The sequence below is a fragment of the Anas acuta genome, chromosome Z (genome assembly GCF_963932015.1).
Source record: "Anas acuta chromosome Z, bAnaAcu1.1, whole genome shotgun sequence".
NCBI lineage: Eukaryota > Metazoa > Chordata > Aves > Anseriformes > Anatidae > Anas > Anas acuta.
Genome location: NC_089017.1, coordinates 77,639,294 through 77,665,648, shown reverse-complemented (window position 1 = coordinate 77,665,648; position 26,355 = coordinate 77,639,294). Strand labels below are relative to the sequence as shown.

The 26,355-nt window shown below is 41.4% G+C and overlaps 1 protein-coding gene across 6 annotated transcripts; it reads right to left on the bottom strand.

Moving 5' to 3' along the window:
- Window positions 1–6,001: 6,001 nt before the first annotated feature.
- Window positions 6,002–26,318, bottom strand: MELK (maternal embryonic leucine zipper kinase). Of its 6 annotated transcripts, none has more exons than XM_068667845.1 (18): window positions 26,228–26,318; window positions 25,941–26,041; window positions 25,612–25,697; window positions 25,050–25,166; window positions 24,338–24,481; window positions 22,973–23,041; window positions 21,731–21,823; window positions 20,821–20,919; window positions 18,171–18,239; window positions 17,503–17,601; window positions 16,523–16,609; window positions 15,242–15,370; window positions 12,416–12,562; window positions 11,462–11,687; window positions 9,675–9,768; window positions 9,057–9,228; window positions 7,585–7,688; window positions 6,002–6,428 (listed from the first exon to the last, which is right to left on the bottom strand). In XM_068667845.1, the coding sequence occupies exons 2-18, from the start codon at window positions 26,002–26,004 to the stop codon at window positions 6,251–6,253; spliced, it is 1,977 nt and encodes a 658-aa protein (XP_068523946.1). In that variant the 5' UTR covers window positions 26,005–26,041; window positions 26,228–26,318; the 3' UTR covers window positions 6,002–6,250. The 6 variants fall into 6 exon arrangements, with proteins under 6 accessions (XP_068523946.1, XP_068523948.1, XP_068523947.1 ...); XM_068667847.1 differs by having other exon boundaries at window positions 9,057–9,225; XM_068667846.1 differs by lacking the exon at window positions 26,228–26,318 and adding an exon at window positions 26,120–26,149.
- Window positions 26,319–26,355: the final 37 nt, after the last annotated feature.

Sequence of the window (26,355 nt, the reverse complement as noted above, 5' to 3'; positions counted from 1 at the left end):
AATTAAAAGAGAATCTATATTTTTCTGAGTATTTGCAGTAAGATGTTATAAAATATCATGATAAGACCACTGAAAGCGTTTGAAGGATTTGATTGCAGATCTTCACCTTTCAAAATGAAGATGCCACTACCAATGTCAGGAAGCCACTTCACTACTTTGTCTTACCCTTATTTCTTTCTGCTAGCACTCAAGCAACTCAACACACATCCAACAACTCACTTACATTTTCTGTTTGCCCGTGAAACCCAAACCTAGAAAATGAGTGTTGGAGCATGGCTGGATGTCTTGTATGACCTCCTCCTTTCCCGGATAGCTAACAGTGTTCAAGAAAAATAGCTTTGATGGGAAATTTCAGATCGCAAATACAAATTTAATATTAACATTTGCCAGCAACATTTTTCAAGGCAAATCCTGAGCATCTTTCACACTGAAAAAAAACCACACACTGCTTTTCCTTCTGCTGCAAAAGCAGTTCTGCATAATGCTGCCTGTTTTGTGCCTGCTGCTATATTTCTTCTCAAACTTGTGGAATTCTGCAGAGCTTTGCTAGCATTTCCCAAGCTGTGTGAGTCTCCCTGCTCCTGGTGGGGGGGAAGGGGGCTTTTGTGAGTCCAAATGCAGAGCATCCTCCCTCTGACCAGACCCTTACGGGAAGACCCAGCTCCCTCACTCCAGGGAAAGGTCTGATGTGAGTCAAGAGAGGTCCAAATCCTAGAAACCTGCTGCTGTACCTCAATTTACTGATTTCACTGGAATTACCAAAGGAAAAAGAGAATACAGGGAAAGGAGGTCACGGGTGTGAGATGAAGGAGGTCAGAGCTGTCACCGACTGGAAAGTTCAAAGTCTTTGGGAAGGCGAAACTGGTAGAGCAGGAAGATGAGGATGAAGGTCATATAGATGAGAAGGGACACAAGAATGTGGGTCAGAGGGCACTTGGAAGGAAAACTTGTTATGAGTGAAAAAAACTATTGTTAAGTGTGCTGAAAGGCAGAGTGTAGTATCGCCATGGCATTGATCAACAACAAAACCTCAAACCCCAAGAGCTTTTGTGGTAGACAGGCTGTCACAGGTGTCTCAGGTGAACTTTGAAAACGGAGGTATTCCTACAGAAAACAGGGGCAGACAGCTTCCTTTTGAGATCCTAGGCTGTGATGGGTGCCAACTCCCACCTGGCATGAGGTTGCCCCTTGGCTGCTCTCCCCTGACCCTGCTGGAACTAGCACAGTCCCACGTCTGCCTACAGGGCAGCTAACGTGGACCTTGCCAACCTGCCGCCAGCACCATCAGCACTGCAAACTGAACGAGCCATGGGTGTAGGAATCCATTTAACCTTGCCTGAGGGATGCTGGGGGGCACTCCCAAAAGCAGAGCACTGTCAGGGCAAGCAGGGTCTGCAACCTGTGGCAGAGGGGCAGCAATAAACGGCAAATCATTAGTTACTGACAGGTCTCCAGCAATATTGCAAATTGAATCAGAACACGGATGATGCAAGAGAAAGATTACAGGATTGGTCTTTGGGGGGTTGTTGGGTAAAGCATTTCTAAGCAATACTGTTTTTCTTTGCTCTCCTTCCACAAAAAGAAGTTCATTGAATTAAAGGCATCCAAAAATATAAACAGACTGTATTTTCCCAACACTTGAACAGGCTTATTGCTTCCACCATTTATATTTAACATTAAAGTTTAATCATGAAGTAGTTAGCTATAAAAAAAAATATTAAATGAGTACAGAACACACACAAAAAAATTAGTAAGTATTTCAGAATGAGCACTTGAAAAGAAAATTTATGCATACATACAATGGAGAATTGCAATTAAGAGCTCTAGGGATATGAGAATGATTTGTCCAGCCATTACACAGTCATTTCAATTTAAATTAAAATTGTAACTATTTTCTAGTCTAGTAAAAATATATGGTGTCACATTAGGACTTTTAATGTAGCTTTCTCTGGGGAATGCAGAAAAGCTAGTTAGTAGCACATAAATAACTATATATTAGAAACTGAATAAATTCTCTGCCAAAAACCTAATACGATGAAAACAGAAATGACAGTGGATTTCTCTAATGATTTTCTCTAATGAAGCACAGTCCTCATTCTAAGCCAAGGAAACAGTTGATAGGGTGTCTGAATCTACATGATTTTGTTAGAGCTGACTGACAAAAATAAATACATCTGCCTGATCTATTTTTTAACTTGAACTACATAAATTATGCTGCATATTGTTCAAAGACTATGATAGTGTTATCTAACGCTACAATCTTCATCTTCTCCTAGAAAATACAGGATAAGTTGATTGTTCTTTGCAATATCCCTACTTACAGATCTGTAAGCGGTGTCTATCGGACTAAATAAGAGACTGGTTAGTGAGGGATTGTTTCTTGTACTATGGTGAGTAAGTTTTAACAGCTTGATGTAGATTATAAATGAGCAATGTGCAGTCCCACATGAATGAACCTGGATGAAGGCGAAATACTCCATGTGGGACTTGTGAGAAAATGGATCTGTGAACGTCTGCAAGTATTTTGAGGTCACAAAAAATACCTCCTGGATCTTCAACAGGCTCTAGGGACGGGAAACGCACAGCTTTTTTGAAGCCACCTTTCTATTATAGCTCTCAAGCACCCAGAGCCTAAATCTTTAGGGATTGGTAGTTACCAACAAGTTCTAATGATGCAACTAGCATTTTATCAGTCTCTCCCAACAACACTTGGTTGCATTTTGATATTTGATAAGCTTCCCATATGGCATTCCTATTTGTATGTGCAACGCTTTGCTATTTTCATACATTACAGATGTCAGAACAGGAATTCTCTTAGTTAATACAGTAACTTTAATTAAGTTAAACAACATTAGACTAATAGCTTCTACCCTGACCAAGCCTGGAAAATAAGTCTGTGCTGTTTGTCTTTGTGGTGTGTTCAACCAACTCTGACTCTCTGGACTCAGTCACTACATTAGCTTCTGTATGTTAACATATTTTGTTTTTTTCATTCTCCTCCAAATTTTATTTTCTCTCATGAAATCACACAACTCTGTCCCAGCCTTAACAGAGGCTAGTTATAATTTCTATTTGTCAGCTTCCTTTTACACACACACAGCCTGCCTCTGTTAAAGCACCCAATTTTGAGAAGTTCTGAAGAAAAGAGGCAGGCAATATAAGAATGGTATTTTCTATGAAATATATATATGTGTATGCTAGAATTTTTAAGAAAGGGGTTTAATGTCTTTACATCTACACCTTTGAGTGGTAAACAAATAGGAGTCAAGGTTTCTTATATACTTGGAGAAATTGTAGCATCACAGAGAGATAAGATTCATGCTCAGTGGTAACACTATGAGCACATTTGTGTGCAACGAACATAAATTAAGTTTGACCTCTAAAAGAGGTTCCTAGCCAAGAGACTGAAGTAAGGATAGCTTCCTAGGCACAGCATACCAACTGATTCCAAGACTGACTTACAGGTATGAAGATATACAACCTGGCAGGCTGCAAGACACGCGATCAGAACTCAGGGAGGCAAGACATGCATCCTGGCCCCGTGTGCCTGCCTGTGGGGGCGTCTGTAAGCCTGGCACACCATCCATGCTCCTCTTTACCCACACAGCTCATTTTTTGGTTAACCCTCATTTTTGTCTCCTTCTGAACGCCACCAAGGACCAGCTGAAATAGAATTCCAGCATTCTCGGTAAAAAAAAAAAAAAAAAGAAGATTAAAAAATACCAATAGCAAAGTATTAGTTTAATTTCAAAACAAAATAAGATAAACAGAAAAGAATCTTACTTCTTGCCCTCTCTGCCGATTCTTATCACCAGATGTCATTCATTCATAGCAAGGAATATTAGGAAGAAAAAAAAAGGCTGTAGCTTATGAAGAGGAACCTTATTTCACACACCAGAGCTTGTAAGACAACTTGAATCAATTATCTCCCAGTTGTTTTTTGCTTATAAAGAACGAAGGAACAAGACATCTTAATTACTGTTTGTCCTTTCATAACATCCGTCTTCTCATTCTTAGGGACCACACAATTTTCAGGCAGAACTTTCTCCTAACTACTGGCACTACAGGTATTTAAGGATAAGAGGATAATGCTGTATTAATTTCTGAATATAAACTCAAGGAAGCTAAAAGCAAGCCAATATTTCAATTCTTCATCCAATTTGCTTTGCAGTTGGGGTTGGTGATCTAAAACATATCACACTATTCATTAACTAGACTTTTATCAATATGCATCATTCAATCAGCCCTTCTATTTTCCTATCCTTACTGCAATTCAGATCAAGTTCCATGCAGAAGCCAAATTCTTGGGGAAAAGTTTGTATTCAAACAAAAAAAGCAAGAAAACAAGCAAAAAACAGTTTGTTCAGTATTGCAGTACTCCAGATACGGACCAGTTACTGCGCTTGGATGCACTGCTGGCATTTTTGGCTGAGTTCCATCTGATATTTAGCAGGCTTAAATTTCAACATCCAAAAATCAAATAGAAAAATCAATATTCCAGCTGGAGTAGCCAGGTACAGACATTATTTAAGTGCTGATATGAAACTTTTAACGCTAATTTGTTGGAACAATAGGTTAGGTATGCTTTTATCAACACAAACACAATTCGTGTGTTGGTCGCACACCTCTGATAAGACCTCCTTCACTGGGTGGGCTTCACCACCTACATTTGTATATTAGCACTGGTGAGGGATGTTAAACACGCGGCTGCTTCCTCCAGCAGCTCTGGCCCGGCACAGACCAGTGCCACCCAGCATGGTTCTGGCTGTCTGCTGGAGCCCAGCTTCTCTGACTGGGCCAGGGGACAAAGCTGCATGTTCAGGCAGCAGTGGAGACAAGCACGTACCTTAGACACACGGGCACAGCCTGTCTGTCGACATTCACTATTTACATCCCTCTATTTCTTGTTTCTGACTCCCCCTTTTCCTTATTTTCCCTTGTGCCGAGGTCCTCAGATAACCTTACTGAGACAAATGCTTCCACATGCTACAAGTACGTACATCCATCCATGACTGACGAGGTTTGGCTCATAGTGTTGGCTTTCCTAGCAATTGCTGGTCAAGTTTGTGTCATTGTATTTTCCTTATTCATGGTGTTGCCCTTTTCTTATATCCTTTTGCATCTGAAAGGTTCTTGACCAAAAACACTTAGAGGAACAGGAGCTCTCTCCTCCCACACTCCCTCAGATACATTTCTACCTTTTCTTGAAATTCAGTAAACACTTCCCAAACCCTTTCTCTACCTAAAAAGCAGACAAATGATAACTCAGCTCTGGAGAAAAAAAAAAAAAAAAAAGCAGCTTGCCTAGAGAGTACTGGAAAATAGTATATAGAAGGGCTTCAACAAAACTGTCCTCTCACTGCTAGTACTTGGATTTACACTGGTGTGGTTGCTGCTCATGCTCTGACATGTTGCTGATGCAGGCTAAAGGATAAACGCTGCTATGTGACATACCAAGTGCTTGTAAAACATATATTTTCTAAGAGGGACGGGAGCAGAGTTGGGCAGGAGGGGCTGGAGGACTCCCATCACTCCTTCACATCCCTTAACATCACTGCCAGCTGTCTTTAAACAGTAAGTTGCAAATGATTCCATTCACACAATTCAAAGGTGTTACATTGCCCTTAACACAACGACGACCACTTAACACAAGAGCATCAGAAAGTACATACACTTTTTAAGCATCACTGAGGCTTACTAATGAGCTAGAGTAATGTTTTATATGGGATCGCACTCTAAATCCTAGCCCTCTTGACTTCACATTTATTGAAGACAGTTCTATTTGGTATGACACTGAGCATATACTGTAACTCTGGGAACCACAGCTGTGACTTAGTTAATGATCTCCATAAATCCTACTTAAACAGAGACAAGAAAAGAATTATGCAAATGAATTTCTGTACCACATGCACATGATAACTGAAATCATACCAAAATAAGCTTCAGTATATGAACACCAATACCTTTTATATTTGCGTATGTGAAAAATGGGGAAGCAGGGTTGGGGTAAAGACAGTTTAAATTTTTATTTCAGAAGAGTTAAAATACCGAAAGTTGAGAAGTTTCTTATAAAGGGAAAAGATGACGGAAACATATATACAAAGAGGGATGGTTAAAAAACACAAGACAGATTCTCAAATACAGCTGTGAATGTGATCAATAATTACTCTCCAAAACAGATCTTTTTAGAATGATGATTAAAGCCTGCTTCTTTCAAAACTGCTTCTTTCTCAGCATGTGCATCAACCAGTCACACTTGGCAGCTAGATAAAATGTCATCCATCAGTCTCTTGTAGACCCAAGCATCACCTTTAAGCCGTTGTCTCCTGATACCAACTACTTCAGGTTTACTGAGTTGACATACTTCTAACTCAAACTTCATAGTTACTTTGCCAAAATCTGACTGTGTTTGGCATTTCAGCGTATAACTGTACAAAACAAAGGAGAAATAAAATCATTTAACTGTTTAATGTTTGTTTTGAAATACGATTTTGAATGAGTAACAGTGCTTTACAGAAATTACCCTAGTGGTATTCACATTACTAAGAAAACAACCCATAGTGAAGTCAACTGAGAGTTTTGAATACATCAGTCCTACATCAGTCCTACAGTATACAGAATACTTGTAGTCCTACATCAGTCCTACAGTGCTGTCGTTTGTACCCAAGTACAAACAGATGACAGTAAAGGCCTACCCCAGCCATGGGAACTGCTGCCACAGACCCTGATTCATGGAGCACAGAGCTGGAAGGCACTGGGGTGTTCCTGCATTTTACCTAGAGACCGGTTTCCTCTCTGCAGAGACCACTGCTGAGAGGCTGGCTACAGCTTGACTCTTGCTAGTATGAGAAATGGAAAAACTGATTCTGAAATTTAAATCGCCACACTAGAGAGGGGCTCTTCTCTGTAGTTATGTACCTGCCCACATTTTGAGCTTGAGCATCAGAGGTCCAGGCATATTCTGACATACTGGACAATTAAATACTCAAGCACTTCAGAAGATACATGTTAATGAGCGATGCAAGACATTTATTTCATGCATTGGAAAACTAGCAAATAGACATTTATTTTTGGATCAAAAAATAGGAATTGACACTAGTCTGAGTACTTTATCTCATTAGCAAATCCTAAAATTTAAAATAAGCTTGCACAAAGTGTGGATTCTTTGCAGCTTTTAAAAATACACTGATGTCTTGGCCAAATATTTATGTTTTTACTGCCAATAATAAGGGTTACAGGTATCGACATTACCCTCCCAATGTGTCTAACTTGTGTCATAACCATCCTTTTATATTTAAAATTTCACAAAGAATAGACAAAACTCGCATCAGCTTCTAAGTGTCACCTCACCATTACTGTTTAATATTTGTCAAAGAGCTCTATGAGATGTCATGTAACATTATTTTGCATTGTGTGGGCAATTTTCATCACACAAACATTTAATGTTCTCTATACTTTCTCAGAAAGCATCATATTTCACAGAGTGGAGCCAAGAATGTAAATTTAAATACTTTGCTTTATCAAGGACTAGGGTACTGGCTATTTAGATGTGTAAATGCAGAAGTCATCCTTGTTTCCACTTACCCCTTTTTAACATACTCCACTTGCTTCTTTGAAAGGACGGCGATTATTTCATTCAACAGTTGGTCTGGATTCATCAGCTGAGTAGTGGTAACATTATAGTGTGCCTAGAAGTAGTCAGCCCATTAAAAAAAGTCAAGAAAAAAGTCATCTTTCTCCCCAAACTGAAGATATTATGGAAACTTTTCATAAAGAAAGCTTCAGAACATATAACCATATTGACAAGAAGGCTTCAAATCCCTATTATCATTAAGGCACTGTAGTTAACAGCAGAAACACTACAGGTAAACTTCTGGACAATTAATATCAAAGCATGCACAATCTCTAATCCGGCATAAAATCCAAAGCAGCAGTGATGGGCCAGGGCAGCAAAGAGTCTTATATATAACTGGAAGTGATTGCTTGACAGGATTACAAAAGACAGACAGAGGACTGTGCTTAAAGCACCCTTTAGTTGGGAGATTGTCTATCCTTCATTGCTTAGCCAAGATGGTGCTTCTGGTATCAAGTAACACACACGGTTCCATGAGGCTTTTCTAGCCTTAAGGCATCACAGCATTTAAGGAAACAAGGTTATTTACTACCCATAAGTTTATGATTATAATTTTGTTTATTTCAAGGTTTAATGCTGCACATAATATACTTGTCCACTAAGTGACGTCTTGAACTTCTCTTTTGAAGAGACAACTTCTATTCAAATATAAATTCCATTTAAGTGATTTATATGGCACTGTTCACTGCATGGAAAGGTCTAGTGTTATGCCAATGCATGTATATTCTAAAAAAAATAATACCAAACCTATGAATCAACTTTGGTAGGTAGAAGTTATTAATTTAATGTTAAAGTGTTCTGTGCAAAGGAACTTCTTATTCTAAGGCTGTTTAAAGAACTAGTAGTAATAAACTGATTTGGATGAAGAGACATCAAAACTTTGAAAATCAAAAATTATGCTGACAGTGTCAGAAATTCTTTTACAGGCTGCAGTTCTTTAGGTTTTAAGATTAATCTCAGATTCTTCTGAATTCTAACAACTCTCCTGGAATACCTTCCCATATATATCACTCCAGGAATACAAAAAATGAGCAGGGGATATAATCAAAACTCACTTTACGGCACCAGAGGGAGAGCTACCAATAGCTTTATACAAAAACGTGATTAAACATTTTCAGCTAGGGCTCCCCTTTAAACCCATCCTGTTTCTCTCGTATTTGATTATATGGCACACAAAAAGCAATGGTCAAATCCCCCCCTTGATGTGCTGGCAACTTGCCTGAGCCCAGACTAGCACTGACTCCCCTGGCAATAACTGGGGCAATTATCACAGTAACAGAAATGCAGTAAGAGCAACCGCAGTTTTTCTGTAGAGTGCAGGCAAGTCAGACCACAGAAGTTTTCACAAGGCCAGTACTAAAGGTACTGGATGTTTTCAATAACTCTCCTCTATTTCCACATCAGATTTCCCCAGCAGCCATACCTTAAGTTTCCTTGGCTCATCTCTAGTGGATCGTTTCTTTTTGCTTGGTGTAAGCATTGTGATCACTTTATCTAGGCCTCTTTCAAGGCTTCCAAATATCTTGGCCTTTCTCTTCTTTTGGCTGCAATCCACATGAGCTACGTTGAGATCTAGTTCCACTGAGTGACACCTGCTAAAGAAAAAAACAACAATGTAATTAGCTGTTTTATGTCAGTATTCAGAAGCTAGCTATATCAAATACATCATTACAATATTACCAGAGCCGACAGAATGAAGTAAATAAAACCAAGTGTAGTGTATTAAGAGAGTTTCTATTTAAAAGTCAGTTGAGCTTTAAACTCAGAGATGTATATGAAAACCACACTCTAGGGAACTGGAACAAGAAAGAATTTACATTACAGAAAACAGGAATGAATTCTGAATATAATTGACTTCTAGTTTTAAAACTTTTTTCTGCCTTCAATATTTTCCAGTGAATATAGAACAAGGTTTTAGGAAGGTTTTAACCCAGATAGTGGGAATACAGCTTGCTGTTGTAAACAAGGCTTCCTAAGCTGTTCATGGATTAAGGTAGCACTGCTCTAAATCAGAAATGTATACAAATAACTGGACATTTACCTTCTCTCAGGAAGAACCTCAGCTGCTGTCAGTTCGTTTGTATTTGCTGGATTTTTGGGTTTCTTAATTGGGGTGACTGTTGTGAACTGGCTCTCTGAAAGAAAACATCCAAGCCAAAACAGGTATGTTTTTGAAACAGGATTTTCTCTTAATTCAGGATTTCTTGTAATTAGTGAGTTATTTTTTAAAACCAGCCCCCTATCTATCTCTGGCCTGCATCTTCAGAGTAATAAAACATATTTTTAATATAACAAGACTATCCCTGCTACACAAAGTAAAACTGAGGCTGAATTCCCTGGATCTCTACAAGTCAAGTCTTTGAGTGACCATGCAGTTCGGTATTATGAGTTTGGAAGGAAAGAGGATTAGAACTGCTTTCTTGCTCTGCCACTGGTCGTATGATAAATACCGAGGAATTTGCTATGTCAAACAGTTGCATTCCAAACCAAGTCATTTCCTTTACATGAAAAGGTGTGAATGATATAGCCATGTTTAATAATACAAACTACATAATAGTATAAAAAGTTCCACTGTCAACACTGGCAGAGTTGTTTCAAATGTGCAGAAGTAAACCATAAGTGAAACTGTCCATATAAGAGCTGTTACAATTGAACCCTATCTAAATGCTCCAAGTTTCAGTGTTATAGAACTGCATTTGGCCCCAGACAACGATGATCTCAAAATTACTAACTGCTACTTCCACCACTTGCTATCCCTAGGAATTACTCCTACCTATCCTGAATGTAGGAACATTCAGTGAAACAAAAAGTTTAGTTTAACTCCCAGAAATGTCTAACTAAAATGAGCTAGAACCATATTTCTGCATTTCTCAATTCAGAAGTACCTACTTTAACCTTTTAAACTTACCATGAAGAGAAACATCACAAGTTACCACATATAATCTTAAGACAAAAATCAAACTTGTACGAACTACTAGCCGTTAAATACTTCCTTAAATACTTAAGGAAGGACAGTGATACGTTTATAATGTAAGTCATCCTGCAATCACCTAGTGTTTCTCAACAATATCCCCTATTATCTAGAACAGAAAAGTCTCCTGTTGTAAGGAGCCCTTAGTATTGAATGACAGAGCTAACATACAGAATCAACGCCAAAACTTTAGTTTCAATGGTTGAAGGAAACAGTAAGAGGTATACAGGATGTGCCAGTTTTTATAAGAATGAAGGCTGAGGACAGACATTTTTGGAACTTAAATGAGCTGACATAATGTACGCAGGTTTCTGTGGTCCATCACATAACTGTAAGACTTCACATTGTTAACAGAAGTACTTTCACTGCCACTCTGGACAGGTACTGTGAAAATAGATAGGCTACCATGAGAAATCCAGCAGTTAGATTTCTTTTAAAAGCTAAAAGTGATAAAACCAGACGACTAAAAGCATAGCTTTGTTTTCACTCAAGGTAATAGCAAACAAAAAACAAAGAATGAAGAAATCTTCTAAACCTTCATGGGAAAGCAGAAACATATGCTAGTTTTAGGAATACAACAGTTGATTCCCAGTCAAAGTGCATTCAAAGGCACATTTATATGAAACTGTAAGAAGTAATGACTTCTGTAATTAACATAAGAGTACGACTCCCTGACATATGATTAAACCTCTTGCAGCGCATTGTCTGATGTACAGGCTGGTGACTGTATACTGTGACAAAACAAAAGTCTTACAGAAACAGATGCTTTGGATACACAAATATTGTGTTCATATTTTAATTTACAATATTCCTAAGCAACACATGTTCTTGGTTTTCATTTGTTACACACAACATACCTTTGCAGGCAGGTACTTGAATAGATATGCCTTGTCCTTGCTTCTCAATCTGAGTCTTTCCGAGCGGAGTCTTTGGAGCAGGAAGCGCAAAGGGCATTTCATTTTTTAACACTGACTCTGTATCAACATTCTCTTTGTTTGCATGCTTCTTTGATGCCACTTTTCTTGTCACTGGAGTTGACAGTGTGAATTCCGTATTATCCAGTTGAGCATCATGCCTTGAATGCTGCCAGAGATGTAACAAAAAAAAAAAAACATTTTTGATTGTATTCTGATCACATTCAGGGAAGTTACTGACAAGGAAATTCTAAAATCTAAGCAGGTCAGACACAATGGTTATAGAAGTATTATACACTACTCATCTATTGAGCAAAACAGTTAAAATCTTCAGTACCTCCAATTCCCTCCTACAATGACTTGATTTCTTACAGATTGAGTCATTTGACTTTTATCTGATCATCTAAATTCTCCAGCTTCCATATTTAATATTATTTATTCCTCACCAGCTAATCTAAACACAGCTATGAATTTGCATTTGGTTTAAGTATATAAATTTGAACTGCTTCACTGTGGATTTTCTTGCCAATTCTGAACTTCTTCCTGTACCTTCAAAGACCTGTCCAGCTCTAGCCTAGCTCCAAAATCTCATTAGCTATGCCTTATTTCCCAACGTGTTTTAAAATCCTGTTTGACTCATTTGCTTATTCCTTTACATGCTGTTTTTATGCAGACTAAAGGTCAAAGTTAAGGTTCTCATTAAATTAATCGTGTTAAATATTAATCATTTAATTATTTAGCTGAGTATACTTCTTTACTCAGTCTGTAACTTTTTTTGGCCATGGAACATTAAATGTTGAAATATTTAATAAGTGTTATGTACAATGAGAAAAAGATTTCTGCATTAAGAATTGTTTGTTTTTTTCTTTAAGGAACTAACACTAGTTCTTCAAACACCTGCTTTGTTCCGTGACTACTTAGAATAAACTCTTCCAATGGAGACTCTTCAAACAGTGAAGCTGCATCAGAAAATTCCATGGATCCAAATGCATACGGCATTTCACTGGAGTCTGGTGCATCTCCATATGTCACAGTTTTTTCAGACTGAAAAGAAAGATTCGGTTGAGATTTCATTGCAGTATTAAAAGTGAGATTTCATCAGAAGAAAAATCAGTAACATCTAAAACTGCCTTTTTTTTTTTTATATAAATTCCTAACAGCTAATGGAAATTCCCATGCCAGCAGCCTATGATATGATCTTAATATTGCCATTGTAGATTTGTCAGTTGATTTGTCAATCATATCAAGAGCAGATAGGAAATTATTCTCAAAGCACATCTTTCCCAACCAGTGTCAAGAAGAGTAGCAACTCACAGAAATACCTGCCTTTGATTTCAAGACTTGGACCATGAGCTCTTTTCATCAAAAGCCAAATAATAATCTGGAAAGAACCCCAGAGAAGAAGGCAGCAAAGGTTGAAAGGGGGACAGATAACAGTAAACACATCACATCCAAAACAAGTGATTGCAGAATCCACAGTAACACTTGAACCAGCATTCAGAAGACTTCACCTACATGCAAGCCTAGACAAAGTATGATTTACTAAATCATACAATTCACAACTTCAGTCAAGATTTCTCACTTTCATGTCTCACACCACATTCAATAACAATATCACAGTATCCTTAGTTTCTAGTGTTTGGTTTCGGGAGCCCCTTTCCCAAGGACTTGTTTCATACCACTTTGCTGGAGTCACATATGATACATAGTCTGTTATGCGGCACTACTAATCTTAGGAATCTCATCTGTATTACAGAGCAGCTGGATGAATGAACTGAAATAATTTACATTCAAGTGAATTAGATGCCTAATAGTGTATTTACTTTGAGAGCTTGTCTTTACAGGGAATAGCATGTCCGGCTAGCTAGCTAACAATTTTATACAGAAGTTCACAGGTCAAGGAAGGAATGGCTTACACTAAGTCTGAAATTTTACTGAATGCTTTTGAGTTTGTCAAGCATAATTACTGCTGACATTACAGATAGCTGCATACTACATATGATATTGCAAGCAATTTAGCGACTTCAGACAAATTCTGAAGCAACCTATGTGCACTTTTCTGCCAAAGCACAGGAACAAAAATTAAGAACTAGCTACACACAAAAGCACTTAAGATTCAAATTCCTCAAGAAAAAAACAAAAACAAAAAAACAATGTTTCCTTTACTCAAAATAACCTGACTCCTCTCAGAGATTCTGTTCAAAAATGAATCAGTTGAGAAGGAACAAGTTTCTGCCCTTTAACCATCCACTTATGTAGTATCCATGTCATTGCAAAGTAGGCTGCCTGGATGACATGCCAGGATGTTTCAGAAGACTTTCCTTACTAAGCCAAAAAACTAACAAGGTACAAAAATATCTAGTGACAAATAGAAAAGTACGAAGGTTGCCATCACAAAAGGCAATCTGGAACACTCACACAGGCCAAAGAATAGGCTATTTTGGTTCCAGGAGCTGCTAAAGGGAGCTTCTCTGTGGTACTCCCAACTACTTGTTCCAGTAGTACTACTTTGTAGTAGCAGCCCAGCTGGCTAAAACAAAAAATGAGGAGACTGAACTGTTTAGAACAGAACAATTCAGTCAAAAGGGGCCTTCAAGGATCATCAGTTCCAACTGCCTGACCACTTCAGGGCCAAGCAAAAGTTGAAGCATATTAACGAGGTCATTCTCCAAAAGCCTCTTGAACACTAACAGGCACAGAGCATTGACCAACCCTATGAAGCCTGTTCCAGTCTTTGACCACCCGCTTGGCAAAGAAACTTTTCCTGGCATCCAGTCTGAACCTTCCAAGGTACTGTTCCCACACATCCTTCCACTAGTTCTCAGTGGTCAGAGGTGAACACCTCCCTGTGTGCTTCCCCTCCTCGGGAAGCTGCAGGGAACAATGCAGTCACCCCTTGGTCTCCTTTTCTACAAACTACACAACCCAAATGCCCTCAGCCTCTCCTCACAGTACATGACTTTCAGCCCTTTCACCAGCTTTGTTGCCCATCTCTGGATGCTCCCCCTTGGGTGGGCTGACCGGGCTGTGTCTCATGCACCCCAACACAGGTTTGCCCCCTTGGCTGCCAGGGCTCACCACTGGCTCACATTGAGCCTGCTGCCACCAGCATCCCCAGGTCTCCTCCTGCTGAACTGCTCCCCAGCCACTTGTCCCATCTGTGCCCAACCTCGGCACTGCTCCATCCCAGCACAGCACCCGGCATTGCCCTTTGCTGAACTTGATGCCAGTGCTCCCATCTGTCCTGATCCCTCTGCAAGACCTCTCCTCCCTCCAGGGAGTCAGAGGCACTCCTGGTTGAGTATCATCAGCAAACTCCCTAAGGATGCGTTCCACACCTGCATCCAGGTCATGGATAGAAATGTTGAGCAGGACTGGCCCTAGGATGGAGCCCCGGGGAACACCACTGGCTGTCTACCAGCCAGTAGGCCCATTCACCACAACACTCGGCTCTGCCACTGAGCCTCTTCATCACCCAGAGCAGTGTTCACCTCTTCATAGCATAGCTGGACCAGAAGGATGCTATAAGGACAGAATCAAAGTCCTTGATAAAATCCTGAAAGACAACGTCTGCCACCTTCCCTTCATCCAACACGTAGATGAGCTGGATGCATACATGCTCTCTTACTGATGATTAGGGCATCAATCTGCTTTCCCAGGCAGAACTTGCTGACATGGAAACATTTTTATCAGAATGTTGTCCCGTTGAACTCTGAAACTTACCTCTGGGCCTGCTGAGGGAGTTGTGCTAGCATGCTCTGTTAGCAACGGAACCCGTAAGCGAATGCGCTTGCCACGAGCCTTCTTGGATTGAAGCAAGAGATATGTTGCTGACAACTGGTCGTAATTCCACTAGAAAACAAAGGTATTTAGATGTCTTTGGAAAAGTTGTAAGTAGACGGTAAGCTCAGCCTTCTGAAAAGTTTTGCATTTCTGATTTTTTTTTTCCACCTGACGTGTAACACTTAAGTTTGATCATGTTCAGATAGTTTCAAACTTCAGCTGATTCACACAACACATTTGAAATATAGAAGACACTTCTTCGTGCTTGAAACTTACTGTATAGTAAAAACATTAAGAGTGAAAACTAAGGCCAAGACAAGAATCTTTGCACATAAAGAAGTGAATGGCAAAGCCCCTGTTAATTCAGATTTGCCTAGTATTTCAACCAGACTCTCATTTTTTTTGTGTCATGTTCCAGCCTAACCCCAAGCAACATCAATGTTTGGTATGATTTTCAGCAGCTTGACTATAATGAGTACCACAGGTATAATTGTTGACAGGCTCGCAGCATAGTATTGCTAGTTTGAATTAGTTAAACACATTAGAAATCCTCCAGTAAAGGACTGCGTAAATGCCACGAACTTAATTAAGAGAACTACTCTCCCTTATTCAAAATATTCAAATTCAAGGGACAATTTTTAGAATCAGGTTAAAGCCAGAGTCCACCTCATGTTGTAAGTCTCTTCTACCAGGTTAGAATATCACCACTAACACATTGGTACAATTCCTCTACAGGTAGTCAGCTCAGCTTTTGTCATTTATATTCCAATGGGACAGGAACTGATTCACTTCTTCCAAAGTTTGTGAAAAGCAATTCCCCCACGCTTATTTTATAGCCTGGCTGAGCGATGCACTGGAAGTTTTCTCTCCGGTATCAGAACATTTCAAAGCACGGAGTTCAGCCAGTGCAAGAAATCGGTTGTTCATCCAGACATCTTTAGGTTGAGTCTATTTTGCCTTTCAGAAATTCATAAGGATATGAGCATGGTAGAAAATATCAATAAAGTTTAGGAAACACAATGAAAGGAGGAAAAAGAAAAGGCAAAATTGAGCTTCAGAGCTGTACTGACAGATCTGAAATTCTGTGGGGATTCCCTAGGTTGGAAAAGCACAGCAAAACTCACGCCTGAGAATAAGGCGCCATGAGGCTGCCAATACGCTAAGGTTACTTACTGTATTAGCATGCTTAATTACAACAAATTAACAACATGTAGTTCTTACCTCTGATATTAATTCCAATATTCTCTCCCTGCTCTGGTTGTGAAACACGGAAAGCTCTGTCACGCAGTCCTCGTCAAGGTGTCCCTGCTGCAAGAACATGGACTACATTCAAGCATGAAGCTTTCAGGTTGCCTCATCGAGACACATCTGACCATGACACTGCTGTGATATGCAGCAGGCGGAGTCCCTCATTATCCAACATTTCAGATTTTGTATTTTAGTTAGCATCATGGCTAAATGTTGCCGTGAGTAAATGGAGAAAGTCACACAACTTCAGCAACTTGAGCGTCTCGGCCCTCCCTGGTGAGAGGTTCTGAACTCACGTAGGAAAGGCTGTCTGCAGATAAGATTTTTCACTTGAGTGGAAGCTACACTTTTATCTCTTCTTAAATATGCAAAGCTGTATCAGGCATGCACGTCTTTGCCAGAGCTGCTTAAAACTGACAGCGCACGTGCAACAAGCTGTTCTTTACCTAGACAAACAGCAGCACCCAGTGGCCAGCAGGAGGCATTGGCTGCAAATGAGCATCAGCTGCTCATCCGCACTTGGTGACAGCTGGAATTTCCCCCAAGCCCCCACACTATCCTCAACTCACACACATCAAAAGAGTTGAAGTACAGAGAGGACAAACATGCTTTCAAAGAGGTCAGCTTGTTGGCCAAACGAGCAATTCTCAGTGAGAACTAGAATTAAGATAAACCATAAGCATGTCCAAGAAAAATAATAATACTTGTTTTTTACCCCCTAAACAAAAGTATTGACCAAGGAGCCTGGAGAACCAACTGGTTGCTCACATACAGAAGTTCTGCACATTTTGATGAGAAGCTAGCTGTTTTGCTAATTAAGCATCAACGACAGAATACAATGACAACGTACCTTGAAATGCCTCCTCAAAAGAAATGGCAAAGAACCGGTACCGTTGTGACAGCAAATAAGATTACATGAAATGCCAAGGAACCTTCTTGGCAAGTGTACTTACTGGATATTTACTTTGCCAGTGGACAGCATCTGAATAACCTTCCATGAGCCACGGGTGACTTAACAGATGCTTAACTGTAATCCGCTTCTTTGGGTCCACCTAGTGGGCAGGAAGAATCAAGTTGTTACACAAATCTGTGAGAATAGAAGAAAAAACTTATCTTTTATTCAGACCTTCTGGGTGCTTAGAACGGATAGAATAGAAACCAACAATGTTTCAGAACCCCACCAAAAGGAAGGTTAAATGTCTGAGCTGTGAATAACAGTTACAGCACCTATGGTTACAGTACATGTTCCAGTAACATTCTGCAGTGACTAGACTGCCCAGATGTAGCCCGAAGGCATATTTCATATGCTCAGCTTCATTAATAAAACGTCTCATTTATAAACGCTTCTTAATTGTGCTGTATCAATAGAACACCCAAATGCAAGGTGCTTCAAGACTTCATTTAATTATTTACATTTTAATTTCTATCTCCATGAACTATTATTACATTCTTGCATGAGAATTTTCTGCAGAAGACAAGGCTAACCTTTCCTTCAAGGATTCAGACATATAAGAGTTAATCTTCAAACACCAAATATTTTCTAAGTACTTCATAGATGTAGTATTCCGACCTAATGAAATAGCATTTTGTAGACCTATCTGAGTAGAAGCAGCACCTTTACCTGTAGCATTTGGCTAAGCAGCAGCGTACTGCTAGGAGAGAGCCACTTTGGAATAGTATATTTTCCTCTCTGTGGAAAAAAAAAAACAAAGAGGGTGTAGAATGAACCTTGAATAGTTAGGTCAAACAGGATTATTAAATTACTTAGGTGATAGTGACATCTCTCTTCAGCCAAAAAGGAAGAACAGCCACATGCAAAAAATGTTTGAGAGTTGAGATAAGGACAGGGAGATCACTCACCACATACCGTTATAAGGAAAACAGACTCGGCGTAATGAAGATCAATGTAATGTATTGACAAATGGTAATAAACTAGAGCAGTGAGAACTAAAAACCTCCTCCCTCTGAGCAATGCAAGGGAACAGGGCAGTCCATAATGCTTTGTCCCTGCTGCTCCCTACACCTCCCTCTCTGTCCCTGCTCCCCATGGGGTCCCTTGCAGGGGATGCCGTACTTCCCAAACGGAGCCTGCGGGGGCTGCCCACAGGCAGCAGCTCTTCAGGAACTGCTCCAATATGGGTCTGCACCATGCGGTCCATCCATCGGGAGCACGCTACTCCTGCAGATGCTCTCACCAGACCTCCTGTTCCATCCTCACAAACATGGTTAGTGATATCATTAGAAACAGATGGGGGGCAGATTTCAGATTTCACAGTGCAGCTTTACTGGGAAAGTAAGGCATCAAATCCACATGATCTGCATGTGGGTCCAAGGAGCCCCATTACCCATTTTGCTTTTAATATATCACTACAGATCAGGAGACAAGGTAAAACAAGTAGCATCTCCTTGACTGAGGACAGTGCTGGAAGGCAAATACCTCGCAAGAGCTACCAGAAGCATAAGATCACTCCAGAAGTATTTTCTTCTTGCAGGAGCTGTAGCACATACTTGGTTGACTTAAGTATTCCCAAATGAAGAGATGTGGAACATTCCAGGGAAAGAAACAAGGTGTGCAAGCACTGTGATCCTACTTCCAACCACAGGACCATGTGGGTTGGGAAAGACCTCTAAGATCAGCTGGTCCATCCTTTAACCTCACACTGCCAAGCCCACCATTAAACCATGTCACCAAGCACCTCATCTACATGGTTTTTGAATGCCTCCTGAGTGGTGACTCAACCACTTCCCTGGGCTGCCTGTTCCAATACCTCTCAACTCTTTCAATAAGGAAATTTTTCCTAACAGCCAAGCCAAACCTCCTCCAGAGCAACGTGAGGCCATTTCCTCTTGTCTTATCACTCGGTGCTTGGGGACACCCGTCCCCATCTCGCTAGAGCCTCCTTTAAGGTAATTGTAGAGCTTAGATTCAAGCAGCAGCCTTCCAACAGCCTTGAGCTGAGATTACAGTACATTTCAGCATCTGTAACCTGTGAAATTCAATTCCACAAGCATATCTAAGTGTCTCCATTTCAAGCAATTTTCATCTCGCAGCCACACAGAATTAAAACAAATTCAGAGCAGAAATAGCAAGCCTGCATCTTAACACCTGTGAGACTTCCCTCTTCCACTGCACTCAGACTGAGTTTTAAAACTTGCTCTTCTCTGTTCACCTCAACAAGTTCCACTGGCCAATGTTTCACCTCTCCAAAGAATGCAGCTCCTGGTTCTCGTGAAGTGAGGCCTCAACTCTGCAGAAACCATCCTTGAAGACTCCAAAAGATCTCCTGTCCCCCCTCCTACCACCACAGTCCTTGAATCCTCTTCAGGATGCTCTACTTTCCAGTCATACCAATCTCTTGGTCAGGGAAGGAGAAGCAGGTAGAGGAAGCCAAAGACCTCAGCCAACACAGCTGTTCCACACTCCGCTGGCTTACTGGAGGCATTGTGAACAGAAATTTGCTGGCAGCCTGCAAGTGGTTTGTGGAGGTGTCTACAGGATGCCAAACAGCAGCTGTTCAGCTGTACTGGGAGGAATTTACAGGGAAACAGAACCAACGACTCAGTGCTGTTACTTACTACCTATTCAGCCTTTTCTGTTGGAAGCAACTTATGGGGTCTTGCATTTCCTCCTCATTCTGGACAGAGAAGTGCTGACAGACAGCACACTGAATGTAAGCCAGGGGTGTCTTCTGGCAGAAAAGATGCCCAACACTACCGTGGGCTGAATTAGGAAGCAGCACCAACACACCAGGGGGCTGAGCCCTCTGCTCAGCTCTTGTTGGATGACATCTACAATGCTGCACCTAGGTTTCAGCCCCCTTCAGGAAAAGCATCGAATGGAAGAAAGCTCTTTGCATGCTCATTCTGGAGGAGGAAATCTCAATAGCGGTAGCAGAATCCTGCCTTTCCCAGAGAGGAGAATAGCTGGTATTCAAGAACAGTCAGTCTTGGAAAATCCAATGGCAGATGTACGGTTCTGTCACAGCATATGGAGAAGGCAGATGAAGGATCCCCCCCAAAAAATCCAGCCCATTGACAAGAAAATTCTTCTTCTGAAACTCCACTTGCTATCATCCACCAGTTGCACCAGGCTAGTGTACCAGGAAGGCCAATGGAAGAAATGCACAAAATGCTAGGAAGAGCAGCAGAAAGGGACAAAATTCAGCACAAAGTCCTTTTTGCCTTAGGCAAAGCCTAGCAGGTTCTGTCACCAGAAAAGCAAACCTCTTGCAACACTCAGCCATGTCCCTCCTAGCACAACCAATACCTACCATTATCCTCCTGTAGACTGCCATGACGTTGTCATCATCAAAAGGGAGAAAGCCACACAGCAGAGCATACAGCAGTACACCCATGCTCCAAATATCTGCCTAAAAAATAAAAGTGCGTAGATGTTCACAAAGCAGATGTATCCAAAAGGGCTTCATGACAGACCATATTGTCCGCCCTTGGCAAAGTCCCCACACACTTCATGAAGAGTAGGCTCATCTTGTTTAAAAAAAAAAAAAAAAAAAATCAGAGGCCAACCACAGCAGTGCAAAGCTGTGAGAGCAAACAAAAGACTGACTCCACCCTAATAGCAAAGCAACTTAAGAAGCTTGAAGGGATTCCATTACAGCATTTTGGATAGATTAACAAATGCAAATTGCAAGTAGGCCCAGAGTTTCAGGTATGAAATCAAAGCTGAGAAACCTCTTCACATTTTCTGCGCTCTGTTTTTTATAACATTGTGCATCAAAAAGGGACCAAGTCTTCAGGCACAACTTGCAAGCTAAAAAAAAGCCTGACGAATCATTAAAACTTTGAGATTGCACAAAAATTTGTGACAAGCGAGGAGTAATTGACAGAGGACAGTGCTCTTTCAAAGATTTTGTAGTAGAAGAACGTTACTGTTTTGTAGGGCACTAAAAGATGGAGCAACTGGTAGAGGTAGGTAAGGGTTAACCAGAGATAAACCAGCCAGCTACCTGACCTGTGGCCAACAGTACTGTTTGAGTCTGCGACTGCTAAGGCTAGTTGAGGCAGCTGTGGGAAGTACCAAAGTAATGCTGTCCACGGGCATTCAGGAGGGAAACCAAGTGAGCATACCCCAACTTCACTGCCTTTACAAACAGGGCACCAGAGGAGAAAAATCAAAAAAAAAAAAAAAAAAAAATCACACACTACAACTCTGCTACATACCTCTGATCCAATATATGCTTTGCCCTGAATCAGCTCCGGCGCTGCATACGCTGGGCTTCCACAGCAGGTGTTCAGATGGTAATCAAGGCCTCCCTAGAATAACACAGAAATCGGAATAATCACACTGAAGCCTTGGCTCTAACACGCTTTATGTCATCTAGTAATGACACAGTAGAAGCCTCAGAGGCTCCCTCTTTTTCTGCAATGCATCTATGTTCACCTTTTATTTTGCTTTGTTGTAACTTATGAATTTACTAAGCAAATAGTCTAAGACCATAAACATCTAAAACCACAAACATGTTCTGATCCCAAACTGCTCCTTTATCTATGTTCCTTGGCAAGATGCATTCTTTTCCTTAGCTCCTCATCTATTAAGATGAATTCCTTGTGCAAACGTGCAGATAAGAGATACAAACCTGTGACAAAGTGATCTAAGAGCTACTGAGCATGAGGCTAGATGGTTATTTATGACAATATTTAATGCAATAACTTTTCAAAGACCCACTGATAAAACACTTCCTTATCAAAACCGTGTTATTATTTCACATGCACTGTCTTCTACACAGATCACAATAAGATGATGTTATTCCACTGAACTGATGCTCTGTTGGTCCTGATTACCAGCATGACGCTCTAACTTGCTCTATTGAGTCAAACAAAACAATCTGAGGGTGAATAACTCCCTTGAAATCCCTAAAACTGTCTCCTTGTTACATTGATCCTCACCAGCACCCACCTTGCATGTTAAAAAGGCAAACAGAAAAGGCTCCCCAAAACTGTTTCTAGGATCAAGAAACAATTCAGGACAAACACACAGAAACAGAGGATCTGCATCTGTCACCTGTATAAACTTGTTGGTTCTATCCACAATATCCATCTCCACAAAAATCTTTTGAAGAAAGACATACACAGGTGAAAAACGCATGAAGGAAAAGTGCATGCCAACCTGATATTACGGGCCCTTGTATGAGACAGAAGGTGCTGTACATACCAGATGATCTCTGCCTTAGATTACAAATATATCAAGTCTACATGGAGAAAACGATTTAACAGGCTGCTCAGAGCCACAGCTGTTAACTGTTCTCTTGCGCAGTTCAGTCCCTTCCAAGGAAGCAGTAATTGCATCCCAACCACATCAATGGCTTTACTTTAGGGTGTTTGGGCAAGTCACTGCATTGCATTCTGTGGTCAAACATGCATTTCTTGGGTGCACATAGTATTGGATCGAGCAGACACTCTTACCTTTGGCTTTGCACAGAGCCCAAAGTCTATCAGCTTCAGATTATGTTCCTCGTCAATCAGCAGATTTTCCTGGTGAAAGAGAAAGCAGCAAGTAATGCTTTTCAGCTGAGCATCCGAGGAACCACCTTTTCTTTTATTAGGGCTTGGAGATGGCACGGGATAAAGCCCTCAGACACTGCGTCTGACTCTGCTTTGAGCAGCAGGTTCAAGCAGAAACCGCAGCAGTCGCTTCCAAGCCAAGTTACCGTATCCTCCTCCGGATTCACCAGCTCATTGTCTAGAAGCCAATTCCTTGCAAAAGGTACAAACAGAGCTTTCTTTTTTTTGGAGAAAGATCTCATCAGCTGTCTGGGAAATTGCCTGAGCTCCAAGGGTTTGTTTTTCTCAGAGATATCAGCATCTCTAAAAAATGTAAAGTTCTAACCAATTTGTGGAGAAACACTCAAATCTTCCAACCACTAAAACAATGCTTAATCTGCAAAGACAGAGAAGCTATAGGATGGGGCCAGTAGCGTGCATCTTATTCTGCACCCTCTCTATACGTATCCTTCATTTAAGCTATCTGACTCTGTTTCTTGAGGCACAAAACCATAAGTGTGCACAACAGATTGACACCATCAAGACTCTCTCCAGGTGCATACTGGAACAAACAGCGTAACAGAAACACCTAACCAACATCCAAATTAGTTCCATGTCTCTGCTCTGCTCCCATTTAGAGCATGAGCAGAGAATCACAGAACGGTTTGCATTGGAAGGGACCTTAAAGATCCTCTTATTCCACTCCCCCTGCCACAGGCAGGGACACCTCCTGCTAGACCAGGCTGCCCAAAGCCCCCTCCAGCCTGGTCTTAATCCACAGCTTCTCTTGGCAACCTCTTCCAGTGTGTCACACTCCTCAGAGTAAAGAATTTCTTCCTTATAGCTAATCTAAATCTCCACTCTCAGTTTAAAACCACTACTCCTTGTCCTATCCCTACATCCGCAACAAAGAGTCCCTCCCCAGCCTTCCTTTGGCCCCCTTTAGGTATTGGAAAGTTGTTATAAGGTCTCCCTGGAGCCTTCTCTTCGCCAGGCTGAACAACCCCAACTCCCTCAGCCTGACTTCATAGGAGAGGTGCTCCAGCCCTTCATCATCTCTGTGGCCTCCTCTGGACTTGTTCTAATACTTCCATGTCCTTGTGCTGGAGGCCTCAGAGCTGAATGCAGTACTCTCAGTACTATGTTCTATTTCAGAGGAAAATCCCTTCTCAGGGTCAGCCACATCCAGCTCAGCTGAGGCACACAGCAGCAAGCAGAAACAATACATTTCCAGAAGGCATCAGATCATTTGTTATTTACAGAAATGTGACTACTATTCAGGCTTACTGGTTTGAGGTCCCTGTGGGCATATCCCTTACTGTGAACATAAGCAATTGCTGAAACAATCTGCCGAAAAAATACACGAGCTTCTTCTTCTGAAAGACGGTCCTTGGAAATAATGTAATCAAACAGCTCTCCTCCAGGACAATACTGCAATAAGAAGGTAAAGCGCAAAAGAGAATATGTTTAGAGCATAACCAGGAAGTCTAAGTACCAACGAGAGCACAGAAAGCACTGGACAGCAGCTATAGGACTCTCTGCATATTCCCTTTGCTTTATCAGTACCCAAAAGTTTGGCATGGGTCACCACTGCAGCAAACCACACAAGCCAAGAAGTCTGACCCTTGCCTCAAATTTTGTATCCAAGACATTACACTCTTGTCATGGGTGGTGCAAATCACCCAGGAGACGACAATCACTTGGGAGTTCTGGTACACCTTGCTGGTGTTATTTTAAAATAATTGAAATGCATGGTAGGAATTAAACTTATTTCACTTTTTGTGAACACCAAAGAGTGGCTTTTACGAGAAGATATATAGAATATAGAATACGTATTTTCAGCTTAATGTTTAAAGTAATGAATCTTGAACAAACTCATCAATTAGATAACCTCTTAAGAAATGCATCATTTCAACTTTACTGTTATATTATCGCATACTGCTAAAGCGGACAGATCGCGTACTGTAACCTCAAGCGTGGCAGAAACACCATTTCTTACCTCTAAGACCATGAATATTTTCTTGGATGTCTCTATTACGTGATACAACCGGCAAATATGTTGGTGACTTAAATTCTTCATGGCATCAATTTCTGTTTTAACACGAGGCAAGTCATCCTAAGAGACCATGAACATAAGGTATGAATTTGGTGACTACTTTGACACAACAGTAAACTGCAAACTATTGCAGAAGTCAAAATTTCACAGCACGTTTCTGACAGCATACGATTCAACATCAACTCATCTACAGCTCTTCCATTCCCCCCATATAGTTCTGATCAGCAAAACCTGAAGACATAAAATATCTAGTGTTTTCATCAGCATTTTGTTTGAATTATTGTAATAATTTTCAGCTTCCTCCATTTTACAGCGAGTGAATACTGCGCACTTCACAAGAAGGCACAACGTTTCCGGTGCTTTGTAAACATTCCTTGAACTCTGCAGCATCCTTTAAAAGGCAGCAGGGCTAGTAGGCAGCATCTTTATGTACCGCACCCCTTTGCTCTTGAGAACTGCACAAGAAACAGATGATGCTATCAAATGTTACATGTTTTTGACTTACCCCTAGAGCAAGCTTGTCCATGATTTTTATTGCAACTTTTTCACCGGTAAGAAGATGTCGTCCAAGCTTTACCTTCGCAAACCCACCTAAAAGTGAAAACACAGACGTTTAACACTCAGCATGATAACACGCGTTCATCCTTTTAATCCCGCTTGTAGAGCAGAGTACGCAGCACGAATTGTGTGCAATGCCTTCATCAGAGGAAGAGGCGATTTGAGTTAAGGGCTGCCAACTAGCTTCAGAATTGTGCTCCAAAATTCACGGGCTTGAAGTCACTCTGTACTCAGGCAGACAGCAGGCAGGCGCCCTTGTTCAGAGATCGCTCCTACCCGTCCCAATCGTTTCGCGCAACTCGTAGTACTTCAGAATCTCCTCATCGCTGCTGACAGACATCCTGAGGCCAGCAGGCGCCTGCCCTTCTGCCCAGCACCTGCAACGACAAAGCGCCACCCGTGGCTGCGCTGCCCTCAGAGCACGGCCCGAGGCGCGGAGGGGCCGCTTGCAGCACCGGGACCCACCGGGACCCACCGGGACCCCTGCTCAGCGCCTGGGCGCTGCTGCTCGGCTCGGCCCGGCCCACCCCACCCCGCCGGGCCCGGCCCGGCCCCCGCCTCACCGCTCCGCCACAGCGCCCGGCGCGGCCGTTGCCGTTTGAACCGCCCGCCCCGCCCGCCCGCCGGCAGCACGGGGCCAATGGCGGCCGCCGCGCGGCGCCCAACGGGAGGGAGGGAGGGAAGGAGGGAG

Coding starts and splice junctions, on each gene's coding strand:
- MELK (XM_068667845.1), bottom strand. CDS start 26,004: ATGTCTGTCAGCAGCGATGAGGAGATTCTGAAGTACTACGAGTTGCGC. Junction 21,824..22,972: donor GGCTCTGTGCAAAGCCAAAG/GTAAGAGTGTCT, acceptor GTGTTATTCTAG/GGAGGCCTTGATTACCATCT. Junction 20,920..21,730: donor AAGCATATATTGGATCAGAG/GTATGTAGCAGA, acceptor TTTATTTTTTAG/GCAGATATTTGGAGCATGGG.